Source organism: Microtus pennsylvanicus, chromosome 5 (assembly GCF_037038515.1).
Source record: "Microtus pennsylvanicus isolate mMicPen1 chromosome 5, mMicPen1.hap1, whole genome shotgun sequence".
NCBI classification, from domain to species: domain Eukaryota; kingdom Metazoa; phylum Chordata; class Mammalia; order Rodentia; family Cricetidae; genus Microtus; species Microtus pennsylvanicus.
This window is the reverse complement of record NC_134583.1, coordinates 118,965,332-118,987,905: the sequence shown is the minus strand read 5'-3', so window position 1 is coordinate 118,987,905 and position 22,574 is coordinate 118,965,332. Positions and strand designations below refer to the sequence as shown.

Genomic DNA, 22,574 nt, shown 5'->3' with positions numbered 1-22,574 from the left:
AGGTGCTCAAGGAACACCGTCTTACACCAGTAGACTTTGCTGATAAATTTTTTTCTTTTCTGTGGTGCCTAACTAACTTATGGGCCTAGAGGGACTCTTGTTGGGATCAGATACAGGAGCTCTTTCTTGCTCAAGTCAGGACATGGCAGTTGTGGGCTGGGATGGATCTGAGGCTTTTTGTTTGTTTGCTTGCTTTTGTTTTTCTGTGTAGCTTTGGAGCCAGTCCTGGAACTCGTTCTGTAGACCAGGCTGGCCTTGAGATCTGTCTCTGCCTCTTGAGTGCTGGGATTAATGTGAGGCTTATTAGGGTAAGATCATGGTCTAGAACTTCTAGGGTGAGCAGACTGGTGGGCATGAGGCTACACTGGCAATGAAAATGAAGAATTAGGAAGAATATCTCTTCCAGGTATGGGGGATACCAAGGAGGAAGAGAGAATGGTACCCTTAGTCACTCTCAAGGGACAGATCTTCCCTTACCAGCATTATTGGATGTTTGTGCTGCCTTAGCTTCATAGGAGATATCAGGGACCAGAGATGAACACCGGCCATCCTATCAGCCCTGTAAGTGCTGTCTGGTGGGCTTCTTGTGAGGTAGCTGAGACTGGAAGCAAGGAGGGATGACGAATGGACTCAGCCAGGCCTCAAAGCTCATTACCTGGACTTTGAATTGTGCAGTGAGGGTGGGTACCATTGGAAGCTTCTAAAGGGATTCAGTTTGTTAGGTAACCATGGAGGGCTGGCATTCAGCACGCTAGAGGCAGAGGCTGTCCTGAGGAAGTAGATGAGCAACAGGAGGCAAGCGTGGAGAAGGGCTGGAGAAATGGCGCAGTGGTCAAGAGCTCTTGCTCCATTTCCAGAAGTCCTAAGACACATTCTTTGCTGGGTGGCTCTCAACTGCCTGTAACTCCAGTTTCAGGGAATCCAACACCCTCTTCTATAAGTAAATAAAAATACAAAATAAATCTCTAAAACAAAGACGTTGGTAGAAGGGAGGCTTAAAACAAAACAAAATAAAACCACAACTCAGTTTTTGTCCCCGAGCAGTAAAGAGGTGGATAAAATTCCAGGCTTATGAACCCTTTAATTTGTAGCCACAGAACCTACTATCAAAGGGCAGCTCAGGAAGTGGAAGTTAATGAAACTGCTCAAGAGCACAGTTGCCCTGGTTGACATGACAGGTGGGGAGTGGGTGGGCGAGTGCCTGCCCAGCGGCCTGAGGGGGCTCATGAAGCCTCCTCCCAGCACAGTTGGGAAACCAGAGGGCCTGTGAATCGTCTTGTTCTGACCCTCCGGATGAACCCTGAAGGAAATGAGTGTGAAGTTGGAAAGGAGCAAGGCCCAGCTCATGACCCTGTGGCCATGAACTCCTAGAAGATCCACAGAAGCCCTGTTCTACCAGGAGGATCCTTGTTGCCCAATATAAGACAGCGTTTGGTGATACTCAGAGTCAGACCGTGTTTGTGGGAAGGAAGAAGGGGTTGGCTGTCTTAACTGTGGTCGGTAGACCTCAGAGGCCCCGACTAGTACAGAAGCTGTTGGACTTGGCTGAGCGTGTTCATGGGAGACATTTCTGAAAGCCATTTCAGATAATTGGTTAGAACGGAAACTGGGTTGGAGGGACTCCAGGAGGAAATGGGAGGATGTAGAGGGGTGGCCCTTTTGACATGTTTTCCTAGTGCTCCCTCCCCAGAAACCATCAGCCTGTTGTGTTCCAAGCCTCCAGCCGAGTCCTGGGACTCCAGATCGAAGCTAATGTCAAGGCCAACCCTCTCCTCATTTCTTCCCCTTGAAAGGAGATGCCGGCAGCTTAGTGTTTGTCCTTTGCTCTTTCTGAAGAGCCTTCTGCCCTCCCTCCAATAATGCAGAGAGAGAATTTGAAGAGAAATGACATTAATAGCGATTGAGAAGGTACCGGTGAGAAATTGGAGAGATAGGCCGCTCAGGCTGGGGGATAAGCAAGTACAGGGAAACAGGGCTAGACATAATTTTGGGGCTTTGCGAGCTGTCTGCTCTTTTTTTTATTGGAAATAGCTGCCTGGACATGAAGCCAATCCCAGATTGGATTTCAAAGATTGAACATAGCAACCGCAGTAAAATAGAAGAGAGTCTTGTCTATTTGAAGGAAAGATCCTACAGGTAGGTCCTCTTGTCTGAGCAGGGACAAGGACAAAGCCCATGATTGCATACTCAGCACTGGGAGGGGGTGTATCCCTTCCCTTCCAGTTTATAGTCTTGTGGGTTAGGGACAGAAAAGAACCCTGCAGGCAAAGCACCATGGTGCTAGAGTGTGGTGTGTGAGAGGTTTACCCGAGGCTCCGTCTCTCATAGTATCTGTGCCTGATCCATTTCTCCAGATTCAGTTGCCCTCACTGTGTGTCCCCAGACTGTTAACATATGGGCCTTTCCTTCATAGTCAATAGCTCATGGTTGGTTATTTGGTCCCGTTTCAGCTGGAAGCTTGAGTGTGACTTTTGCCTTTTAGTGGATTATTCCTTCTTTGTCTTCAAAGCTTGTCTTAGAATGACAGGATTTAGAAGCAGAGAGGTCTCCAGGAGAACCGTTGATTCTCTGGATCATCATTCTGAACTCTGGCTACCACACAGCTTGTTCCTTTGGTGGAATGTCTGTGTTGATGCGCAGGGTTTTGCCCAAGTATGGTTAGGCCTGCAGCTCCAGGTGTAGGATGGTGGCTTGACTCTCACTGGTCCTCCCAAGCTGGGACACTCTAGCTTCCTGCAACTACAAGGATGTAAATGACCAGTTGGTTGGTTTTGCCACGACGTGCAATCATTTATTCTTTTTTGGCTTTTACCCAAATGTGCCTGGACTGGGAGAGGGCTTATTTAGAGATTTTGAAGCTGTGCCATTTGTTCAGCCAAGTCATGTTTTAGAGCACGGCTTGAAAGTAAATTTTAACTATTAAGTATCAGAGGGTGTGTGTGTGTGTGTGTGTGTTCACGAGCATATATGAGAAGGCCAGAGGTCAACGCAAGGTACGTCTGTCAATCACTTTTCTACCCTATTTTTGAAACAAGGTCTCTCACTGACCCTGGAGCTAGTCTAGTTGGCTAGCACACCTTGGGAATCCTCCTGCCTCCATCTCTCCAGCACTGGCATTATGGTACCATGCATTTTATGTTGTGATGGGGAGCCACTCTCCAGTCCCTGTGTTAGGTGGCAAGTACTTGACTGACTGAGCCATTTCCCCAGGGCTAGTATCAGAGGTTTATTATGTAAAATAAACATTTGAGTTCTACATCTGATATACTACCTTTATTATTGTTTAAAAAGCCTTCACTTCATAGCAGAGAGGACTGATGGCCAGTGCGCAGCTGGCTCTCTCTGTTTTATACAGTCAGGGAAGCTGCAGTCTAGGAATGCTGATATCCACAGTGCATAGGTCTCCTTACTCCAACCAGATAATTAGCATAATATCTCACAGGTTTGCCTGGAGGCCTGCGGTCCTCAGTTCTGTCAAGCAGACAGTTCACACTTGTGACATTTTTGTGATATCATGTTCTTTGGTCTTGTTTACTGCTACTCCCATTCTTTTTTGCCCTTTGTCCCTGGTTCCATAACTCCTTCCAGTTGTACTTTTACACTTTTTCTTCAAGTGAAACAAAACTACACTAAATTCTACCTATGAAACAAAACAGTTTTTGGGGGGAATCTGGTGTATTTCATTTATTATGATCTCTAGTTTTGTTTTCCTGCAAAGGACATAATTCTTTGTAGCAAAATACTTCCTCATTTTTGGCTTATAACTCATTCTTTTTTATTTTTAATTTTTATTTAGCTCTACATTTTTATCTGCTCCCCTCCCTGCCTCTCCCCTATCCCCATCAACCCTCCCACAAGGTTTCCATGCTCCCAATTTACTCAGGAGATCTTGTCTTTCTCCACTTCCCATGTAGATTAGATCTATGTATGTCTCTCTTAGTGTCCTCATTGTTGTCTAAGTTCTCTGAGATTGTGATTTGTGGGCTGGTTTTCTTGCTTTATGTTTAAAAACCACTTATGAGTGAGTACATGTGATAATTGTCTTTCTGGGTCTGAGTTCCCTCAATCAATATGATGTTTTCTAGTTCCATCCATTTTCCTGCAAAATTCAAGATATTATTATTATTATTATTATTTTGCTGTGTAGAACTCCATTGTGTAAATGTACCACATTTTCCTTATCCATTCTTCGATCGAGGAGCTTTTAGGTTGTTTCCAGGTTCTGGCTATGACAAACAATGCTGCTATGAACGAATGAGCATCCTTTGGATATATACCCAAAAATGTTATTACTGGGTCTTGAGGAAGGTTGTTTCCTAATTTTCTGAGAAATCGCCACCCTGACATCCAAAGAGGTTGTACCAGCTTACACTCCCACCAGCAATGCAGAAGTGTTCCCTTTACCCCACAAACTCTCCAGCATAAGTTGTCATTCATTCATGCATTGACACATGCCTAGGCTTCCATAAGCTGACTCTTGTGAAGAGTGGCCTGAGAACCAAGGCGGGAGGTGCCGTCATATAGGAGTTCTCTTCTTGGGTCTTGGAAGAGCCTCTACCGTGGTTTCCACAGTGTCCTCACTAGTTTCCTTTCCCACCAGTGGTACGTTGAATTGCCACTAGCATTTGGGTTTTGATTCTTGATGGGAGCCTTTCTGTTGGGATATCATTGTCCCTCCTGTCAGCTGTGTGTGCCTTTGCCAGTGGAGTGAGTTTCCAGCAGGAAGCAAAGAGCTCAATCTTATTTTGGGAAACATCCAGTCAGTTCCTCGCGTCTTTAGATTTAGGAGACTCTTGAAAGGTTGACCTGGTTTCTTCTTTGTTGTATTCTTACTCAGATTTGGTGTTTTTTACCAAGTTAGCAATGTTTGGACATATCCTAATTTGTGTTTGTGAGTCTGTCCTTGTGAGGATGGATCTTCATAAGCTCTGATGCTTCTGTATTTTTATCTTCTTGGTGTAATATTCCTTATGACACACATGAACTTAACAGTTATGAATTGCTTTGGTTTTATTCTCAGTAAAAGCCCTCAATTTTTCAGCTGTAAAGGCTAACTATTTTGGATAAAGTAATCTTGGTTGGCAGTTACTTTGTTTGGGGGATTAAAAGCTACCAGTTCATACTCTGCTGGGCTTAGCGATTTTTGTGGAGAGGTTTGCTGTTGTTTGAATGGGCTTATGTTTGTAAGGGGCTTTCCATGTTCTTACTTTGTTCTGTTTTCTTGACGTTTTAATTATATGATGTGGAGGAATCTTTCTGGTTTTATATTTTGGATATTCTAAAGGACTAATGTTTAGATGGTCATTTCTTTCCTCAGGTATACAGATGTTTCTGCTATAATTTTAAAAACATTTTTAAAAATTTATGTATATGTGTGTGTTTGAATGTTGTGTGTATGAGTGTGTGCATGTCCACCTACAAAGGCCAAAGAGGCCATTGGATCCCCTGGAGCTGCAATCATAGGTGGTTATGATCTGCCTACACAGATAGGTGCTGGGAGCCAAACTCTGGTCCTCTGGAAAAGTAGCGAGTGCTCTTATCCACAGGCCCATCTCTCTAGCCCCTCCTTGAACAGCTTTTCTATGTGTTTTGACTGTGTCTTCTTTCCTTTTTCTACACTATAGATTATAGATTTGGTCTGTTAATTGTATCCCAGAGGCCTTAGTTGTTATGGTCATAATTACATTTTAAATTGTTTCTGAATGTCATTGGTCTTCAATTTTATTTTCAATCCCTGATAGCCTTTCCACGTGTGGTCTGCTGATTGGGTGATGTTTTCCACTGTGGCTTTCTTTTTGCTTCCCATATCCACGATTTGCCTAACATTCACTTTCAGAATCTGTCTCTGCATTTGTAATTAAAGTTGTTCAATTTCTTACCCAAATCCTTGATTGATTTCTGCATTTCACCTGTCTATTTATTTGACTCCTCTTTGAGATTCGATGATGTTGAAAACTATACTTGATTTTTTTGTCTAGCATTTCACATATTTCATTATATTTGAACTCAGTTACTGGGGTTACAGATGTTTGAAGGAGTCATGTGACCTTACTTTCTCACATTGTATTTCTGTGTTGCAATTATACATCAATTAGAATGGATCTATCTTCTTTTTTTACATGGGAGTGTTCTTGTGAGTAGCCTTCTCTTGAGGGTTCAGTCGCCACTTCCCTCTGGGGAGGAGAAAGCATGAGGTGTCTGTGTGGAAGGAGCTCAAAGCCTTTACTCCAAAGCCTGTTAAGTCATTGGTGAAAGAAATGAAAGAAGACCTGGCTGAAGGGAGAGACCATGCTCAGTGGCCAGAGAAGCCAATATTGTAAAAACATTAATTTCCCCCAAAGTGAATATAGAGTCTACAAAATCCCAAGTAGAAATCCAACAGACCTTTTCTTTCTTTAATCGAGGCCGGCCTGGTCTACAAGAGCTAGTTCCAGGACAGGTTCCAAAGTTACAGAAAACCCTGTCTCAAAAAACAAAACAAAACAAACAAACGAACAAATAAATAAAACAAAATGAAAAATGCAAAGGACCAAAAATGACCAAAAAGATTTTGAATAGGGATGAAGTAGGGAAACATATTAACTGATGTCAAGGTTATGTAAAAATAGTAATCAAGCAAGTGGGTTATTAGCTAGAGATAGCTCAGTGGCTAGAGTCCAGAAGAACACTTACACATATGTAGCCATTGTTTTCCAAAAGAGTCATACTAAACACGAGAAGGCAGGCACAAAAGGTTGCATATATGTGTGGTACAGTCTGTGGAAATAGTGGGACCATAGTGATGGTAAATAGTCAGTGGTTCCTAGGAACTTGGGGTGACATACCTGACTGTGAGGAGACACGGGGTCCTTTTCTGGGGCCGACGGAAATGCTATATGTTGTGACTTTGGTAGTACTTATAGGGTGCATTTATTTGTCAAAGTGTTACAGGTTTGTTGTGTGTGTGTGTATGTGTGTGTGTGTGTGTGTGTGTATGTGTGTGCATGTGTTTACATATAGTCTCCCATCTGAGTACAAATCAGGTCCAGTCCTTCCTAGCTTCAGATGAGATTGGGTGCGCTTAAGGTGGTATGGTTGTAGACAGCATACCATCTCATTTAGTGAAGACTAGCCTCAAACTTAACTATATAGTGAGGATGAACTCAAACTGGTGATCCTCCTGCATACACTTCCCTGGGATTATAGATCCACACCACTATACCCAATTTATTTGTCAAAACATAATGTTTGGTTTGAGCGTCAGTGTACATAGAGATTAGTCTTTGATTAAGGTACCCTTGATGCTCTGGGTTTGATCTTCACCATCAAAACCGAACAAACAAAACAAATGGACACCTTTTGTTGGAGACCAATGGTAATAAAATGACAGCACATTGTAAGTTCCCTTGGGTTTGAGACCTTCTAATTCTGAGAGCTGTTCGCTTGGTCATTGGCGATAGTTTCTGCCCGTAAGTGAGGAGGGCAGGGCCGATTTAGGCTACCCCGTTTCCATGATCAACTCCAGCACAGTTGGGCGTGCTGCTTCGCCTCCCTGGGTCCCATCCATGAGCTAACACTGCATCCGTGCTTGCTGTCATGAATCAAATAAATTATTTAAAGCACCCGGAACATCTCCTGGTGATTGAGAGCTATCTGTAAACACCCCTAATTACTTATTACCCTCTGATGATAGTTGTTTGTTTTCTTTCTTTTTTTTTTACATTTACAAAATTGAAGTTTTTGGTTGACTTGTTGCTAGCAGAGACCTGGGATTGTGTCTTAACATAGTTGGTGACAAAAGCGAAGCAAGGAAGCTGTGCGAGATGCCCAAATCCCCCAAATCTGTGACCAGCCATGAGCCGGAAGCCTGGCCACATGGCTCCCAGTTCAGCTCTGTTTGACCAAGGGTTACAGTGTTTGCATTTTAACACTAACTGTGGGGATTTACCATGCAGCCGCCATTCATTCACGCCGCTGTGTGCTTTTCTGCAGAGCCATCCGAAGCTGCAGCTTTAGAAGACTCGGCCCACTACCAGCATGAGTTCTGGTAAGTCATTTCAAACCCTCTTTCTCTTGACAAAGCTACAAAACTGTGGTTTACTGAGATTTCCAGATACCTTAAGGTCCTCAACACTAACATCACTACTTACGGTGCAAACGATTTTCAGCACACGTGAAGAACTCTACCATACACTGTGTATGCCGTGTCTGTCTTGACAGGAGCCCACTTCACTTTTAGTGGCATATAATCTACATACAATAAGCTGCTGTTATTTTCAGTAGGCATTTGATAAAACTTGGCATATTTCTATACCTTAGCGGCATTTCTCAATCAAGATGATTGATGCAAAACACACAGTTTAATCATAATCTTCCCCGGATGGGGGCTAACCCAGCACTTCCTTTATCCTGCTTACAGAACAGCTAACTTATGCTTTTAAGAACCAAGATCTAAATAAATTAGTATTTCAGGTATTTTTAGCCTTGGACTGGGGTTGAAATCTTGGAGCAGGGAAGAGAGAGCTGGGACAGATCCGTGGGCCCAATGCAGCTGAGGCTTGTCAATGTCCAGCCTGGAGACATTTCCTTCCGGCAGTTGGTCCTACCTTGGCCTCCTGCACCTGCAGGTGGGGATGGGAGGCAGGGGATTATGTGAGTATTTCATTCAGAGTTCTTCTAATCCTGCACCATATTGAGGGTATTTTCAGGGACCCCTGTAGATTAAAAGGCCTTTCCCATTTCTTTACATATTCGCTGGTTTAGCCAAGTCTGAGCTGTGTAGGACAGTGTGTGGTGAGGCCTGGGAGGGCTGTGGAGTGGAGTAGCCTATGGCTGCACCCTTCCAAATGTACTTTCTGTGCAGCTCGGATCTGTGCTGAGTGTGCCTTCGCTTTTCCTCTGTGAAGTGCGCACTGCAATAGTGCTGATCCATTGGGAGTTTCCTAGCCCGAATGTAGCAGAGCTCTTAATGTGCCATGCCTCCCCAAGAGGATCTTACTCTTCTTAGCCCAGACTTCCTCCTTGCAGAGTGAGGTCTGTGGTTTGCCTTCGGTTCCTTTGATTTTTTTTTCTGTGCCAAAGCAGACACGGGTACTGCTTATTGACTCAGTTCTCTTCTTTTTTCTTATTCTTTCGAGGCATGGCAGAGTTTCTCTGTAGCTTTGGAGCCTGTCCTGGAACTCTGTAGACCAGGCTGGCCTCGAACTCACAGAGATCCGCCTCCCGAGTGCTGAGATTAAAGGCATGTGCCACCACTGTCCATCCTGGCTCAGTTTCTATTGCTGATTTGCCTTTTGGTTAGTTCTTTTGTTTTTAGACAGTGTCATATAGCCCTGACTGGATTTCAATTTCCTATGTAGACAAGGATGACCTGGAACTCTTAATTGTCCTGCTTTGTTACATGTGTGCACATGCCCCCACTCCACATGGATGGAAGGCAGGGCCTCACCTGTGTTCACAGTGGTTTTGACAGATGAGCCATGCCCTTAGTCCTGCCTTTTGGCTTCTGTTGTCATTTATAACAGGCTGGGCCCTTTTTCCTGTTTCCTTTTAAAAACAAACAGAAACTTTGCTCTGCAGCCTGAAGTCTTTTGCTCTTCTAAGCCAGCCTTGCTGCTCCGGGCAGTTTTAAAGTGAGGAAGAGGAGGCCAGGTGAGGGTGCATCAATGCTCAAGGCCCTTCCTCCCCTGACTCGCTCTCAGGCAGGCGCTGGAAGGGAGCTTGGTCCAGGGATCCGAAATCCTAGGCCTTTTGACCTGATAATCCTGTCTTGGAAATTTCTGTATTAATTCCAAGGAAACAAAAATGCTACCCTGAAGGCGGGGCGTGAGCAGCAGTATACTGTGTGTTTACTTGCTATTGAAATTGATCATTGGGAAGAGAGCTACATGGAAAATATGTGGTTGTATCTTTAGTGGAAAGAATGGCAGTAAAACCGTGTATTGTTACTATTTCAGTTAGTCTTGAGCAGCCACTCTTTGAGGGGATTGTTGTCCTGGCAGGGTCCTGTTTCATTCTTCTGGGAAGCTATTACCCAGCACCCCCCAACCCCCGGGTGGGCCTGGCTTGCTGCCTCTGAGATGCAGATGGGGAAACTGAGCTTCAAGGAATTAATCACCTGTGTGGAGTGGAGGAGAATGTGGGCTGCTGCATACACAGCAACATACTTGCTGCAAAAGCTGAACTTTGAGTGTTAATTACTAAATACCAAATGCTTATTCCAGTTTGCTTGTTGTGTTTAATTGGGAAAAGAAAGGGGAGAAGAAAGAATGCGGGCCAGGTGGTAGCTCACAGGCACACCCCACAACTCCCCAGCGGGCTCAAGGCAAGGCCAACAGTCAGAAAGATGTGATCAAGGGGACTCCATCAGCTGCGCGGGGACAGGGCAGCGAAAGAGCATGCAATGGGATGCTGGAGCTTGCTGCATTTCCTTTTAACAAGTCCCTTCTTCCACGCATCCTGAATTGAGGGTCCCAGAGAGCAAACCTCTGTCTACAGGTGAATGTGAACCACCCTGGGCAGTCCTGGGCCACTGTGGAGGAGGCTCTGTAGAGGCAGCAGCCTGGTTGTCCTGCGACTGGTGTATCAGATACCCAGCCTTTGGAGAGACTGGTTATTAAAAGTTATTAAGGTGACTTAGTTTTAGCCAGGTTTGCTGGTAGTGGTATGGGTTGTAGGCCCAGCATTTAAGGAAATATATAACAAGTCAGGAAACAAACATTCTTTTTTAAAAAAAAACAAACTTTATTTATTTATTATGTATACAACATTCTGCTTCCATGTATGCCCACATGCCAGAAGAGGACACCAGATCTCATTACAGATGGTTGTGAGCCACCATGTGGTTGCTGGGAATTGAACTCAGGACCTCTGGAAGAGCAGCCAGTGCTCTTAACCACTGAGCCATCTCTCCAGCCCGAAACAAACATTCTTATCTTAGTTGGGGGAGGAAGATGGGCTGTGAGTGGGAAGTTCAATCTCAGCCTAGTGGTCTTTGGTAGACTTGGCCCATTGAGCCTCCATTATCTTATCAATAGAGTTGGTGTTCCTAACTCTAGCTCTCAAGGACTGGACCTAAAGGAGATAATGAAATAGTAATTGTGGAATACTCAACATAAAGTAGAAGGAGCAATCCTGGCAAAACACACGTAAAGAACTGTAGTTATAATCGTGTCTGCAGCTCCAGGGGTATTTTGCTGTGTGGTTCTTCCAAGCACACTGACCGCATACCCTGGGGTAGCGTGGTTTTACCATCCTCTGGTCTTCCCTGGACTGTCTCCAAGTTCCCTCAGTGTTATCTGCTACTGAGCAGAACTCAGGAAAATCGTCACATAGGACTTCCCTAAAGTAAGAAAAGGGAGCTTTTAATCCCAGCACTCTGGAGGCAGAGGCGAGCAGATCTTTATGAGTTCAAGACCAGCCTGGTCTATATTAGCTAGTTCCAGGACAGGCTCCAAAACCACATAAAAACACTGTCTCTAAAAACAAACAAACAAAAATAATAAAAAAGTAAATAAAGAAAGAAAAGAAAAGGGGAAGCAGTCTTCTGGCTGAGGGCTTTGTAGCCAAGGTCTACAGATGAAAATCTCTCACGTACTCAGAGTTGAGAACATGCAGGAAGCCCTGAACTGTTGCGTGTTATGAGACTTTAATAGGAAAGGGGGATGGAAGGACTGGTTAGGATGTCATGGCCATCTCTGGGACAGTAACACAAGGTTCTAGACTGGAGAAGGGTGGCAATCTGAAGGCAATTTATAGAAAAGACAGCTTGTCTTTGCCGAGTAGAACTTGCGGTGCCATTGAGACACTTTTCAGATGTCAAGGAAGCCACTCCAGGGAGGCAGTAGCGTTTGCATTCTCCACAGCACACTTCCTATCCCCAGATCACTCTTGTGTCCTGTTTGGTTCAGGCCTTAACTCTCCCGTGCACCCTAGGGGACTTGTCCCAGGCCTGAGAAATCTGATAGGATATGTGTGGATAGAGCCGTTCGTGCCACGGGGGACTCTGATTGTCAAGGAGGCATGGTCACCAACCTTCTGTCCATCTTCTTTCTTTCAGAATATGATGCCGGAAGCTCTAAAGCTGTTGTGAATGGCTTGGCACCCGGCAGCCATGGGCAAGACAAAGGTAAGGCTGTGGAAGAGAAGCTTGGCTTGGAATCAGAAAGCATTTCTAGAAGATGCAGGGCATGCTGGACAGGGGCCATTCCCACCTTTCTGGGGAAGACATCGTTGGCCTTATCGTAGGAGGCCTAGCTCCCATGGTGGCTTCTGAGACCTGAGCTGTGGTCCTGCTCATGGGTCTGAAACTATCTTTTCCAGCTGTGAGATGATGTGCTCACAAGGATGCGGGCATGGCAGGTTAGATAGACAGTGCCAGGTAAGAGCCACGCCTGGTACATACGACTCTCATTGGCCTGGAATTCCCTATATACGGCACGCCACCTTCGCTAGTCACAAATAGGAACATCCGCAGTCCTATGGTAGAAATTACTTCACTGTCACCGGTTGTACTAGTTGTATGTATATCCTCTCGAGTTTTTAACATCCCCTTCACCCCATGCTGGGCGTTCAGTCAGGAAAGACTTCGCATTTGTGGACAGGCACTTTCCCATTAAGCCTGTCTTGGTCCTCATATTTTCACTTTAGAAATTCTTCCAAATGGGAGATCTAAATGTGAGCGGAATGATGTGGTAAGAAGACGTTTGAGCCCCAGGCAGCCCACCTTGGGGGCCCCCCTCTCTGCTGCTCCCTCTTAGCAACTGGGGGCTTTCACTCTTCTACAAAGAATAAAGCAGACTCTCGAGGTCCTGTTTGCCCAGGATGCTCTCACCCCAATCCGACATCAGTGTTGCAGAATGGGGTGACAGGAAGCAAGTTGGAGTCATTTGATAAACTTAATTCCAGTTCTGCCTGTGAAAAACAGAGACGCGTAGGGGGCCCTTTCATCTCTGCAGGTGCGAGCTCCTTATCTACAGAAGAAGGGAGTTTGAACTCAGTGTTTATTTCTGCATCCTCTCCTGGGCTCCAGTGACTCCACAAACACTCATCTATCAGTGTTCTACAGTATCAGTGAGGAAAGGCTAAACTCCCGGCATGGGGCATTGAAATTTAAAAAAAAAATATTCCCAAAGTATAATTTCAGAGTTTGCCATGTTTAGCCTTTGTAATTTTCATCAAATGCATCCAAATGCAGAGGAAGATGTTCACTCTGAAGGATCCCCTGGAGAGAGAAGGCAGAGGGCAGGAGACAGGAGTGGGAGCCTGGGTGGCATGAGGCTGAGCTCCTTGGAGACAGGAGATCAGTGCTGTCTTGGTCCGCACCTCGCTGGCTTGCCACCCTCCTCCTTTCACTGTGTGGGTTCATGTGGGTTATGTTCTTGGGGTCTTGGCCCACCGTGGCTATCTTACACTTGGAGACTATGGAGGAACAGGGCTGTGGAATGGCTGCAAATGGGTATTTAAAGCAGGAGGGGGGGGGGCTTTTGAAATTTTGGGACTACCAGCTAGCTCCATTCTATAAATCTGTTTATAGAAGAACCTTAAGAGTTTTTGTTTCGTTTTGTTTTTAGGGGTGGGGGGAACACAGGAGGTAGTAATGATTTCCTTCTTGCCTTAGCAAGACTCGCCTTTGGTAGGAAATAAAGAGGCAGGTTTAAAGATCATCAGAGCGCCTTGTCAGAGTCACCAAGCCAGGATAACTGAGCTCCTTTCTCAGCACTTCAGAGCAGAATGACTGAGTGGTTGGCTTAGCCTCTTACTTCTTCTTCTGAAAATGCACCCCAAATCTGCCCTCACCCCAACACAGTCTCCCAAATGATTTTAAGGTAGCTAACAGGATTCCTGTGACAGTTCATCTATCTAGATAAGCGCAGAATTGCCACTTTTGACTTAGTTATTGCAGACATATACTCCGTGCCTGCCAAATGCCTTCCAAAACAGTGGTGTGATGGGCAGGAGGGGCACTGCCCATTTTGAAGGTGTCTCCCATCTTCCTTCCTGCCTCCTTGACAATCCCAGTCATCTGATGCTGAGTCAATAGCCCCTGGTTTCCAAGCCGTCTACCCCATTGGGCACAATCACTGGAGTCGCTTCGGCACCACAAGCACATCTTTCTTTACTGCCATTAAACGGAAAGAGTGAGGGAGGCCTTACAAGAAGATTGGGGATGGGCCTGCCATTGAGATGGTGGTCTAGGCAGGCAAGGAACAGGGTCTCAGCATCCAGCACTGTGTACTGTGCTGCTGCCCAGAGCCTTAATCATCCACTTGGACACTTGACACCCCCCCCCAGGAAAAGCAAGACCATCTGTTTCCCAACAGATGGGGGTTCTGATTTGCTCGAGGTCAGAGGGTGATGACCATCAGGGCAGGCACAGGATCCTAAAAGGTGTGATTTGGGAGAAGCAGTTGTGACTGCGGAAGGGACCAGCAATCTACGAGAATGTTCCTCCTGTTGCTGTACTCACCTGCAGCCATGATCCTGTCCTCCAAGCCCCCATTGCATAGCAAATGACCCACTGTCACCAGGGGACACCTTGTGCTCTGATTGTGTCCCCCTTCCTCTACTTGCCAGGCCATCTGTGTCTCTGTAAACCTCTTTGTCCAGAGCCTTGGCAAGCTCCTGGTGTGCCAGGAGGCGCCAATAAACCCCGACCAACTCTATGCGAGTGATGGTTGGAGAAGGGCTTCTGCTGCCTTGGCCCAGAACCCTAAAGAAAGAAAGCAGGCTATTTTTAATGACTGCATCTACTGCTCTTTGCATTGTTCTCCTAGCGTGGGCAACTTCCTTCCATTGTCTCTGCACAGTTCCTCGACTTGCCTGAGTGTCTCCCAAATGTTCTTTCTGGATGCACCGTTTACCCTTTTGTGTTTTCAGCAACTGCCGACCCTTTACGTGTTCGCTCTATTTCTGCTGTTAAAATAATTCCCGTGAAGACAGTGAAAAGCCCTTCAGGCCTGGTACTCCCTCCAGGTATCTCTCTTTGGGGCTGTTTCCTTTAATTGTCGGATCGTGCATGGGTTCTTCTCTTTGCTTCTAACACCACACTGTGAGCCTTAATCCTTGCATGTTTGAAAGCCATTTCCTTCCCCTAAGTTGTTTCCTTCGTGTGTGTGTGTGTGTGTGTGTGTGTGTGTGTGTGTGTGTGTGTTCTATCTGTAAGTCTGTAAGCCAGGAAGTAGGGGAGTCTTTGTGTGGTGTGTGTGTGTGTGTGTGTGGTCGGTCTGTCTGTAAGTCTGTAAGCCAGGATATAGGGAAGAATCTGAGGCTGTAGTCTTGTCCGCTCTGCTTTAGAAGGGTTAATGCAGACGCTCAACCTTCACTCTGGGATGGGGCTCTTCTAAGAGGTTTGCAACTCCTAAGACAATACAATACTCCTAAGAAAAGCTAATCTGGCCTCTCACAGAACCTCTGAGTCAGGGTGAATGAGAAGCAGCTCCTATAGATGTCGGATGTTGGTTCCCTGTGTTATGCTCAGGCCATTCCCAGGAGCATGTCGGCCAGCCCCTCTCCAGCTTCACCTGCTGTTACTTCCTGCCTCTCCTCTCCAACGGGCGGGGGTGTACGGTTCATTTGAGGCTCTGACTCAGGGTTTCCTGTAGACAGAGAGACAAGTGGAGCTCAGAAGTTGGGCAGATCTGGATGTGTGTTCAGGACCAAACAGATGGACTGTCACTTTGCCAGTTTGCCTCACACCCCTTTGAAGTGACTGTAGTCTGGTTTTTCCAATAATTGTATTACACCAGCCACTCACTCTCTTGATGGGGTTAGGTGCTCTGTGAGCTTGCCACATGGTCTGTGGTGTGCTGTGGGTCTGTGCTTTCCTTGCCGTGGAAGAGGGCTGCTGGGGTAGGGATTGAGAACAGGGAGGAAGGAGGCTTGACTCCTCACCCCCCTCGCCCAGGAGCAGACATGGGCAGTATGAGTCCCACCCAGTGACACACCCTGAGCTTCATCCTCTCCTCCTCATTGTGGTCAGGAAGCTGGACTTGGAGCAGTTGGGGGTGCGGGGGTGTGGAAGTGTGGGTTTGAACTCAGAAGCTGGTCTCCGAACAGTTTGGGGTGTGGGGAGTGAGTGTGGAACTGAGCTTAGAAGCTGAACTCTGGGCAGTTTGGGGGTGTGGGGAGTGAGTGTGGAGTTGCTTAGCTCAGCTGCACATAAGGACACACTTGGCACATGCGCTCTGTGAAATTGTGTGGTCTGCCCCAGTTTCCTGCCTCATCACTGATTTTCCTGAAGGATGGCACCAGGCCTATTAAAGCAAGCCCTCCTTTCTGTTAAACACACTGTGAGCTAGTTATGGTGAACCACGGTCAGAAATAGTAAACGAAACTTTCTAGACACGGACAGCTCCTCGCAAGCTTTAGATTGCATAGGAAAAGATGTTGCTTCTGGAGGCTGAGTATTGTTTGTGGTTTAAGACATCACCGTGGGACTGGGGACACATAGCCCTGGATATGGGTGGCTGCTTTGAACGCTTTGTTAAAGATGTCCAGGATCCGTTGTTGACCCTGGTGCCTCTGAAGGTGGATGGTTGGGACTCTATGTAGATCAGCAGAGGTTCCGAGGACACTCTTGTGCTGCGTGGGGGCTGAGCCTGTGGCCACCCTGCCGGCTGTGTGTTCTCTCATTACGTTGGAGTGTGAGAGCTCCCATCCGTGAATAGCACCCCCTCTTTCTCAGAGTTCAGGGGTCTTAACCAGCGAAAGACACAAGCAGCAGCGATTCTCTTCAGGACATCCCTGATGCGCCTCATTGCCTGCTGCCTTTTCTGTGAGAAGGGGGATCCACAAGCTTGAGGGATCTTTCACGAACTCTCCTGTGAGCCATGCCATACTAACTGGCCAGAAATCCGCTTAACAATCAGAACTTCATTTCATAGAAGGAATGAGCCAGCTTCCATCGGGAAATGTTTCAGCTGACATTGTAATTCATGCGTTTACTCAGCACGTGCCTTGCCTCTCCTCCCTAATCTCATGATGCTGCCATGGATTAATTTTCATTGGCCATAGAGGGTTAGAGAGTAGGCATAGATGTGCCCAGGTCATCTCATTCCCCAGCTGTAACCGTCCGCTAACGGTCTATCATTAACTCCCTCAGGTACCATGGATCTAACTCTCTCCTTTGGATCTCTATTTCTCAGACATGGACCCTACAAAAATCTGCACTGGAAAAGGAACAGTGACTCTTCGGGCCTCGCCTTCCTACAGGGAAACCCCAAGCAGCAGCCCTGTGAGCCCTCAGGACTCTCCGAAGCATGAGAGCAAGTCAGGTGTGCTACTCTGGAGACTGGGAGGGGAGACACGCAGAAGAGAAGGCAGATATCCCTGTGGTTCTGCAGGGCTGGGGAGAAGTGTTGTGAGTTCATCAGCTGCGTCCTTCTTCTCCAGGGTCCCCAGGACAGTGACTTCTGTCCCTTCTGTGATGATTCTTAGTGAGTCAAGCTCAGCACCAAAAGCTGGCTTGGGGCTTTTTGGTCTTATTTTTAAGCTCACTCTTGATTTTTGACCTGTTGCAGTTTTCAGCTTTTCCCTTCTTTGGGAAATATGTGGGTGAGAAGAAAGGCAAAATAATTTCTTCAGAAGGCTGTAGGGTGTGTGGGGAAGAGATGATCCAAAGGAAAAGGCCAGTGAAGCAACCTTTACTGACCAATTCTTAGGCGGCGGAGAGGGAGGCTTGAGCTCCCTCTAGTGGTTGTAACTGGCACGACTGCAGAGCTCGGCTCTCTCCACTGTGGCACATGCTAGCAGAATTACACGTGCAGTTGAGGTGGTCCTATGTTAATTCCTATGAAAATATCCCAGTGAATCTGGTGGGAAAGAATTCAATATTTTTGAGCAAGTTTTAAAAAATTTCTAACGCTACATGTACTTGGAAGAACTGAGAGGCAGTTATCAGTCATACACACCTTTTTTTAAAAATAAATTTATTTGTTAAAAAAAGATTATAGTGCCAGGTGGTGATGGTGCACATTTTTAATTGTAGCACTCGGGTGGCAAAGGCAGGCGGATCTCTGTGAGTTCAAGGCCAGCCTGGTCTACAGAGTGTGTTCCAGGACAGGCAAGGCTCCAAAGAGAAACTTTGCCTTGAAAAACAAAACAGAAACAAATATTATAGTATAATTTCATTTTCTCCCTTCAGCCTCACCCATAAACCCCCAGTCCTTACTCTCATTAAGATCATGGCCTCTTTTTCTTTGTCGTTATTGATGGCAGTGGTGGTGGTGGTGGCTACGGTGGTGGTGGCAGTGGTGGCTGGGCGGTGGTGGTGGTGTCTGAATGCAGGGTGCCCTGTCTGTATACCGTCACCTGTATGTATCTGTTTTGTGGGCTGGCCTTTTGGCATTGGATAGCCAACGATGTGCTCTTCCCTGGAGAAGACTACTTCTGCCGCACTCAGTGCTCCACAGTTGCCTGCAGTTCTTTGTCTAAGGTCGAGGCCTCGTGAGCTTCCCCCTTCCACATTATCAGGTCTGCTGGTGTTGTCCTTGTGCAGGTTTAGGCAGCCATCTTGATGAGACTTCATGGATATAGCATCTCTGACGATGCAAGGCAGCACAATCTCACAGCAAGCTTCCTGTTCCCCTGCCTCTTAGAATCTTTCTGCCCACCCTCCCACAATGATCCCTGAGCCGTAAGTGTAGGAGTTGTATTGCAGATGTATTAGTTGGGACTGGGATTCACAACCATGCATTTAACAGGTTGTGGTTTTCTGTAGTGGTCTTTGTTGCAAAGAGAAGCATCCTTGATAAGGGGTGGGAACTATACTTTGCCTGTGGCTATAACGACAAATGCTTGAGTCTCATTAGAAATTTCGCTGGTCTGGTAAAGCGGTGGTTATAGCTTCTCCTCCAGGATCCATCTTATAGTAAATAAGTGTCTTCCTCCTAGTAAACGGAGGCCGTTGGATCCTTTCGCCGCCTGTGCTCTCCATCTTTGCCACCCCCATCAACCCCTGTAAGTTTCCGTGTTGCTGGCTATTGGCCTGATACAGAAGCGCCAGTCTTTAGATGGCTCCCAACACCTACATTACAGAGATACCTCCAGTTTTCAGCTATTGCTCTAACTCCCTCCTCTTGAGAGAGAAAGTATAGCTAGATTATCACAGAGTCTCCTGGTTTTTGGTGTTGGCACTTTCTGTCTTTGAAATCTGAGCCAATCCATCGACCTTAGATGGCTTCATTCTCATCTATAAATTGGGCACTATTATACTGGAGTCGGAGGCATTAAATGAGCTCTTTCATAACAAGATGGTCCATCTAAATCCACTGTTCAGACTCAATGTTTATGATATATACATTTGAAACTTTTGAATTTTATTTTTAAATATGCATGCATGTGCCATTATGTGGGTTGCAATTGTAGTATAGGTGTCTGTGGAAAACAGAGGTGACAGCTGCTGTTGGACCTGGAATTATAGGTGGTTGCAAGCTGCTTCCCCGTCCCATGTAGGTGCTGAGAACTGAACCCCAGGGTTCTTTGAAAGAACAGCAAGGGCACTTAACCACTGAACCATTTCTGTAGCCCAGAATATTTTTTGAGTGGTAGCTGGACCCCAGGCCCCTGACCAACACCTCAGCTCTGATTATGGACCTTGGACCATGGGATTAGAGGCACCTGAGAATGACTTCCTGAGCCAGGGAGAAGCCTCGTTACTCTTCTCCTTGTTTCCTGTTGATCTTATTACCTAGCCATGGCTGGGTGTTTGCTCCACCAGTGTCCTAGTCAGTGGTTTTTATTATTTATTATTTTGTTTTTACTCTTTTGGAAGAATAGTTAAGGAGTCTGCGCTGGGCATGGGTGCAATTCCCAGTTCCTTTCTGGTGTGGTCTGGAGGCCGAAGAGCTAACCTCAGATGCTGTCCCCTGACTCACACGCCAAGCTCTAGGTTAGCAGTTCCTTGCATTCTGGGCACTGTGTTCATTGGCCCCAGTGTTTGCTGCAAAGTTACCCTAGGCCAGAATGACTTGCAGCCACAGTTGACTCGTTTCCTCTTGTGTGATTCTTACATTTGCTCTTCTGTAGCTGGGCTTTCTTTGGGATCCCCAACTCCCCAGTAATGACACGGAGACTTAAATTTTTAATTATGAAAGCTTGGCCTTTAGCTTAGGCTTGTTCCCAACTAGCACCTATAGCTTGAATTAATCTGTTTTTGTTAATTCTATTAATCTACATTCTGTCATGTGGTTTTTTACTTCTCTTCCATTTCGTATGCCCTACTTGCTCCGTGTCTTGCTGGCATCTCTCATGCCTCTAGGTTCTAACATCCTGAGTTCCTTTCTCTGTCGGAAGTCCTGTCTAACCTCTCCTGCCTAGCTATTGGCCATTCAGCTTTTTATTAAACCAAGTCACAGCAATATATATTCACACAGTGTACAGATACCCTGCAACACTCTTCTGATTGGCAGTAGCAAATGTCCCATAAACTAGGCACTCTTTACCCATTAAATCCGTCCTTTTTATGAGCATATGTTAAGAATTAGGGCCCACTGAAAAGCTCGAGGAAAGAACCTCAGAAGACAACATCCTCCCTTCTGACACCCCACTGCAAATTTAGGGGACTTCTCAAACCACCTCAGGCTCAGTGCTAATGCGCAAAGGGTCTAGTTCGTTTACTACAGGGAAAGGATAGAGATTACAATCAGCCCAGAGAAGTGCATGGTATAGGGTCTGGGGAAATACCAAAGCATTCCAGACATGGTTTCCTAGTGTCAGCGTGTGAGCCTCTGTGTCTGAAGTTCTACTGGGGCTCTGAACATAGGTGTACGCCACTGTCTTCCTGGAAGACCCGTCTCCACTCTAGTGGGCAATGAAGCTCTTACTGGCTCAGAGTCCTGGCTCCAAATCATATTGGTGTGGTTCAAGTCCTCAGGTAAACAAGACATTCTTATTCGGTGTAGCATTCTAGGGACTTGGCATTTACCTCCCAGAAGCCTAGGGTAAAGGCCAGACTTTTTAATTCATGATATTAAATTCTCCATTATGTCACATAAATAAAAGGAAGGAAGAAGTGAGCGTTAGTGCACATGTGAGCCTACTTCTAGCACAGATCATCACCTTGTGAATGCTTTCCCGACCACTGTGAGCCTTCTTAATGAAAAGTATCCTAAGATCCCAAGAAGAACTATTTTTTTAAAAAAAAAAAAAACAAGAAACCAAAAATGAAATTAGAAGTGAATAAGATAAAAAGCAGCTCTCTGGAGGCTTTTAACCATGGGACACAAAGGTACACAAAGAACAGATGGGATACAAGGCAAAGTAGATTATCTCTTTTACTGAAGGGCTGAGCATCTCCAGGCTGCAAATCTACCTACGAGCCAACCTTCCGTTTTATTGGAGGAAGCATCTTGACAGTCTCTTCCATCAGCAGCCGGTGATTGATGACTATGTATGTAAAGCTTCACCTTGCGCACTCAGATGTAATTGGCACTGGGCTGCTCCCAACCTTCGAGATTCAGAAGAAAAGATAATGGATGAGGACTGAGAAAATGCCAGAGATGTGCTCTCTTTCAGTAAGGAGCCAGGCTGCTTATTGAGATCTGGGGAGCTACCCTTCTGGGCACAGCGAGGGAAGCAGTTTTGAAGATTTGAAATAAGAAGAAAAAAAAACCCGAGTCATTTCCAAGGACAGTATGACTTTGATTTTATTAAATGGAGAGATCATGTACTGTAATTTATATCTTTGAGAATTTTCTGATGCTTTGAGCTGGATGTAGTGTTACACACCTGTAATCTCACCACTAGGGAGGCAGAAACAGGAGAATTGCTAAGAGTCTGAGGCCAGCCTGGGCTACAGCCAGACTGTATAGTAAGACCCTGATTCAAAAGCAGACAGGGCTATGGTGATGACTCAGTACTGCCAGTGCAGGGACGAGGGGCTTGGCCTTGAATCCCTAGCTCTCCTATAAAAGCCCAACTTAGCTGTTTGTCTATAACCCGGTACTGGGTGTGGGGGTAGGGAGAGAATCTGGACCATACTTCAGGCTTCCTAGTGAGCAGTCTAATTAAATCAGTGAGTGCCAAGTCTAGTGAGAGACCCTGTTCCAAAAGCAGGATGAATAGAGACTGGAAGATTCTCAGTTGTTGACCTCTGACCTCCACATGCACACGCATAGGCAAACATACCCGTGTGTGTGTGTGTGTGTGTGTGTGTGTGTGTGTGTGTGTGTGTGTATTTTCCACACATTGGCATAAAACACACAAAATCCCAAACCATAATAAATACACACATACCCTGTAATTTATATCTGTGGGGATTTCTTTCCCTGTGTTTTGGATTTCAGTTTTATAAAGCCCGTACTTTATGCCATATATTTTATTTTAATATGTTTGAATTTACTTTATGTGTATGAATGTTTTGCCTGCATGTACCATGTATATGCCATATGCCTGGTGCCTGCAGAGGTCAGTAAAGGGCATCAGATTCCCTGGAACTAGAGTTAGGGTTGATTGTGTGTGAACCACCATGCTGACATGTCAGGGTTTATACCCTGAAAGAAAACTGACTAGTTGGGGCTTGAACCTGGGTCCTCTGCAAGAGCAACACATGCTCTAAACCACTGAGCCATCTGTCTCTCCCACCGCTGTGCCATATA

The 22,574-nt window shown here is 45.9% G+C and overlaps 1 protein-coding gene across 50 annotated transcripts in view; it reads left to right on the top strand.

Moving 5' to 3' along the window:
• The window catches only part of Sorbs1 (sorbin and SH3 domain containing 1), a 221,768-nt gene that overhangs the window by 103,658 nt on the left and 95,536 nt on the right, over window positions 1–22,574 (top strand). For 43 of the 50 annotated variants that reach the window (XM_075974035.1, XM_075974020.1, XM_075974004.1 and 40 more), the window contains 4 exons: window positions 7,972–8,026; window positions 12,038–12,106; window positions 14,857–14,952; window positions 17,124–17,252. In XM_075974035.1, the coding sequence (XP_075830150.1) occupies window positions 8,017–8,026; window positions 12,038–12,106; window positions 14,857–14,952; window positions 17,124–17,252 (304 nt within the window). In that variant the 5' untranslated portion in view covers window positions 7,972–8,016. The remainder of the gene's footprint in view (window positions 1–7,971; window positions 8,027–12,037; window positions 12,107–14,856; window positions 14,953–17,123; window positions 17,253–22,574) is intronic. The other 7 variants (XM_075974024.1, XM_075974009.1, XM_075974023.1 and 4 more) reach the window with 1 other exon arrangement.